Genomic DNA, 5,144 nt, shown 5'->3' on the forward strand with positions numbered 1-5,144 from the left:
GGTTTGATGGATTAAATTAAGCGCTTCCCTTTGCATCCACCACCTGATCGCAGCCTTAAAAATCCCCGCAGCTGATGTGAAAGACTTCAGAAAGCGGGGAGCGTGCGGAGGAAGCGCTGCTGCTGCTGCTGCAGATCCGGGGGGGGCTGCCCAGTGCCGCAGGAAACTTGCACAATAGCCCCGGGGCTCCCGGACAGCCCCGCTCCGGGCACAACAATAGGCAGCCGGCCGGGAGCTGTCCGGTGCTGAACTTGCACTCGCAGGGCCCGACAGGAGAGGCAGGGCCTGGCAGCCTCTGGCAGTCAAGGACTGGAGAAAGCCGCAGGAACCCCGAAGCCCGGGACTGCCAGAGAGGCTCCGGCGGCAGCAGCAGCAGCAGCTGCACCGGCACCGGCAGGGCGAAGCCACGGGGCGCTCCCGCGTCCTTTTCTTTTATGCGTTACTTTTTCATTTATTCCTTTTTTTTAACTCTTCCACCACATTTTGGAGCAGAATCGTCGGCCCCAGCCGAACCTCTCCTTCTGAAGAGGGTAGAAACCATGCCAAGGTCCTTTCTGGTCAAAAAGGTCAAACTTGGGGATTTTTCTTCTGCTGACATAGAAAGCTCGTATGGCAGATCCAGCACTGACTTCGGCTCCAGGCTCCATGACAAAGGTGAAAAAGGACTGGGCTGGGGGCTTGCTGTTTTGTGCCCGAGATGCTGGGGTGCTTGTGCTTCGGCAGCACATTCCTCCATGCACGCTCCCCTCTCCTCCCGCATGCAGCGCCAGCGCTCCTTGACTCGGCACATTTCCTGAACGCGAAGAGCTCCATTACCCAGGACTGCACTAAAATTAGCCTGAAAGGGGGCCTGCAGAAGGTGGGGGAGGGGAGGGCTGACATCTTTGGTGCAGGAGGGGGAAAATGCTTGGTTCAGCGAATTTGGGTCTTTTTGTGCGAAAGTCCTCAAGTTCAAGGGCAACTGGTAGCAGCGAGGAGTTTTCCATTCCGGATTTCATTCTTCAGGCTTTGTTCTTGCGTCACTTTAGCTATTTAGGGTCCATAACTGCCTTGAGAATCAGGGATGATCGCGAAAGATCAATCTGTCCGTCCATCTACCTAGATAAAAAAGATGTATATGCACACACATACAAAAAAAAAAAATATATATATATATATATAATTTATTTATTTATTCCTGATATATATAGATATAGATATTTATTTATTTATTCCTGATAGATAGATAGATAGATAGATAGATAGATAGATAGAAATTTTTATCGGGAAGGTTGATTGTGCTGCTGCTAAGCATGGGAAAGAGTCTCCAGGGCTGGGAATGAGGGATCCGAGCCAGAGCTTTTCACTGGCAAATGTCTGCAGTGTTGCATAATGGGCTGAATGTGCTGAAGTGGTTAGAAAAAGGCAGGAAGGGGTTTTTTGGAGAGCTGACCTTGAGCGAGGGCTGGGTGGGGGGGGGGGGGGCTGAAGCAGGAAGGGAGCTCTCGGCTAGCCAACCCTCAGCTCGGGCTGCCCTCCCTGAACTGGGCACAGAGTAACCCTTCTCTCTTTCTGCCAGGTTACATCGGGGACTACATCACACCATCCGTCTACGATGAGGAGAGTGAACGGGCCATCAAGGTGCCCTCCCCGGAGCCCCTGTACCGGGGGGTGCACAGAGACTACGAGGCACAGGACTCGGAGCCGCCCGACAGCCCCCACTCCGAGATCACGGCCGGCTATATCAACGGGGACACGGCAGTGAGCGAGGGCTATGCAGTGGACGCCTTCTTCATCACGGACGGACGGTCCCGCAGGAAGGTGCTGAGTGGGGGGCGCAACATCCCCCGCCACACGTGCAACGAGTGTGGCAAGACCTATGCCACATCGTCCAACTTGAGCCGCCACAAGCAGACCCACCGGAGCCTGGACAGCAAGATGGCCAAGAAGTGCCCGACCTGCGGCAAGGTGTACGTGTCCATGCCCGCTATGGCGATGCACCTGCTCACCCACGACCTCAAGCACAAGTGTGACATCTGTGGCAAAGCCTTCAGCAGACCGTGGCTCCTGCAGGGCCACATGCGCTCACACACGGGCGAGAAGCCCTTCGGCTGTGCGCACTGTGGCAAGGCCTTCGCCGACCGCTCCAATCTACGCGCCCACATGCAAACGCACTCGGCTTTTAAGCACTTCAAGTGCAAACGATGCAACAAGACCTTCGCCCTGAAATCCTACCTGAACAAGCACTACGAGTCGGCCTGCTTCAAGGGCTCGGTGCCAGCCCTGAGCCCCCTGCAGGCCTGAGGGAGCTGCCAGAGACACCCAGCTGGCTGCGGGGCATCAGATGTCTTCTGCAGGCACTGAGAGGTTCCAAACCTGTGGCACCTTGAAGGTAACAAAGCAACTCGTACCTTAGGGAATTCCTTGATGTATTTATTTCTCTATTTATTTCACTATTTATTTAACTGCCTATTTATTTCGGGTCAGGAATTTCGGTTGCACTTTCGTTCTCTGATTTCTGTCTGCCAAGATTTTCTTACTATGCCAAAGCATTGCCACTTTTGAAAGAGACATTTCCGTTTTCGCATTTGTAACCCTTCCAAGTCTTGCATGCAAAGAGTATGGAGCCTAAGGCTGATTTTCTGATGCTTTGGGGGCAGGGGAGGGGGGTTTCATTTTGTATCCTTGGGTTTCTATTTCTTTTATTTATTGATGGGTTGTTTTTGTTTGCCAAACTTTACCTAGTATATGAGGGCAATATTTCTCTTAGGAGTATGATACTGGACTATAGAGCAATAATGATTATCTAATGCATGTTACTTTTAAGCGAATAGTATTACTGAGGAATCAGGTACATTGTAAGCAGTATTCTTCATAGCAGCCAATATCAGGGACTCTTGCCAATGTAGTATTTATTCTAGGAGATATGAGGAGCCTTCACCGTATGCACTGCCTGCCTTTACTTCATTGTAGATTTTAGCTTTTAGGCTTGTGGCACTGACGTGAGAGCTGCCAGAAATGTAGAAACCTTTTCTTAGGAAATCTTGGGTAACTCCACATGTGCTCCACTAAGGTTCTGTATCTTTTTATAAAACATATTTAAGCGTTTAAGAAAATGAAAGACTCTATTAATAAAGTGTACCGCCTGCTCTCAGTGGGTCCTGGACTCTGCTAACCCACCGCTCGGTGAAGGCTTGGCATCCTGATGAGATGCGCGACCTTCCCTTATTTTTAAAAGCCATGTGGATGTGCCCACTATTTTTATCTATAAAAGCACTTCTTCTAGTCTTTCCATTTTAATAATAAGTACGCAGCACAAAACTAACTTATACAATTCAGGTAGAAGGAACTTGTATTAGATAGACCTCTGTTTTTGTACTTTCAAAATAAATAAAAAGGGAACCTGTATATTACAAGATGCTTTGTAAATACCCTTTGAGAGTTCACATGATTTTTACAGCTGTAAAGAAATGGACCTGTTTCTGGAGGGAACTTTTTCCCAGGGAACTTTTTTGAGCCAGTATTTGAATGATGTAAGCACAATGCCATCAACTTCCTTGGCGCTCTTCACAATAAAGATAATACAATCACCTCTTCTTAGCTGACCTTTGTGTTGTTTGCTGCAATTGGACAAGTCACATGAGCTGCTCACTTTGCCCACAGACAAGGGAGAGGGCAAAAGTCTTTAGTATACTGGACACCCTGTGTGTCACTGGCTGCATGAAAGTATATATCTATGACGTAGTGCCTGTGTGAATCAGTGTGGGGTATAACAATGTGGGTTTCTTTGTGATGGCGTATGGGCACTTGTGAATCTTTGTCTGGGGAATCTGCATTTTTAGTTTAGATTTAACTATGTGCCTTTTCAAAGTCCAGTCTCAAGGCAAGTTCCATACAGGTACTGGAGGTATTTCCCTGCACAATCTCAGGTTAGACCTAGTAATGTGCCTTGATGCAGGCCAGTAGATCTAACCCAAAGTTTGGCCAAGGTCACAAGGAGTACTAATGGAATCTAAACCCTGGTGCTCAGCCCACTCCTCGAACCACTAGATATACTGTCTGTGATATCAACAGTGTGCAGAAGAGTGTGAAAATATGCTAGTATGTGAGCGAGAATGTGAGTCTGTGTGATGTAGTGTGTGTGTGAGAGAGAGAGAGAGAGACAGAGAGAGAGACAGAGAGAGAATGTGAGTGTGTGATGTAGTGTGTGTGTGTGAGAGAGAATGTGAGTGTGTGTGATATAGTGTGTGTGTGTATGAAAGAGAATATGAGCCTGTGTGATGTAGTGTGTGTATGAGGAAGAATGTGAGTGTGTGTGACATAGTGTGTGTGTATGAAAGAGAATATGAGTCTGTGTGATGTAGTGTGTGTGTGTGTGTGTTACAGAATGTCCACCTCTGCTTCTCTGTGTATGTGTAAGTGGATATTTTTTTCTTCAACGTGAGTGTGTCAGGGTGTGTGGGGGGGGGGGGGGGGGGGGGAGGGAGAGAATGTGACTGAGTGAAAATGGGTGAGTATGTATATTTAGTGGATGAAGTAGTGTGAGTGCCAGGTTGTGCCACTTGCATGCACAGAAATAAAGGATAATGCCAGGCACCTTTGTGCATTCTGTCCTAACCTGAGGAAGGGGTTATCTGCTCCCAAAACTACTCAATGAATGTTTTAAATTAGTCCTGTAAAAATGGTTATTACCTTATCCTTTTCAATGCTTGTTAATCTCTATTTCTTTATTTTGTGTGTCTGTGTGTGCCGGGAACGTATGTGTAGTGTAGGGTGTATGTAAATGTATGAGAGAGTGTGTGTCTATGGGGGGAGGGGGCAAGATGAGATTAACCCTTTCTGGAATGAGCTGAGCTTTTCACCCTATCCCCGTAACCTTGCTTGTTCTCTTAAAACCTTCTTACTCACAGTCTGGGAAGGGCACACAGGTTCTTAGGGATGGGGGTGCGTGTCTGACTTACACATGTGGTGGAAATGGCTAAACCCATGGCCCTTGCCCTGAGTTGAGACCCCCCTCCCCTCCTCCTCCTCCTCCCTGCATTCTGCTCACGTCTTCCAGCCCTGGCCTGAGTTGAGACCCATTGAGCTGTGATTAAAGACATTCCCAGCACAAAGAGCTGGCCGGGCCTCCATGATAACTAACCCGGCTGCTGAAGGCCAGGCAG

The 5,144-nt window shown here is 48.5% G+C and overlaps 1 protein-coding gene across 1 annotated transcript; it reads left to right on the forward strand.

Moving 5' to 3' along the window:
- Nucleotides 1–539: 539 nt before the first annotated feature.
- On the forward strand, nt 540–2,283 carry SCRT1 (scratch family transcriptional repressor 1). Its single transcript, XM_030190196.1, has 2 exons — nt 540–654; nt 1,559–2,283. Exons 1-2 carry the CDS (start codon nt 540–542, stop codon nt 2,281–2,283), a joined length of 840 nt encoding a protein of 279 aa, XP_030046056.1.
- Nucleotides 2,284–5,144: the final 2,861 nt, after the last annotated feature.

The sequence above is a fragment of the Microcaecilia unicolor genome, chromosome 1 (assembly GCF_901765095.1).
Source record: "Microcaecilia unicolor chromosome 1, aMicUni1.1, whole genome shotgun sequence".
In the NCBI taxonomy this organism is placed as follows: domain Eukaryota; kingdom Metazoa; phylum Chordata; class Amphibia; order Gymnophiona; family Siphonopidae; genus Microcaecilia; species Microcaecilia unicolor.

Excerpts from the sequence above, each read along its gene's own strand:
- SCRT1 (XM_030190196.1), top strand. The coding sequence starts at position 540 with ATGCCAAGGTCCTTTCTGGTCAAAAAGGTCAAACTTGGGGATTTTTCT. Across the intron at positions 655-1,558 it reads CTCCAGGCTCCATGACAAAG|GTTACATCGGGGACTACATC; the intron begins GTGAAAAAGGAC and ends TCTTTCTGCCAG.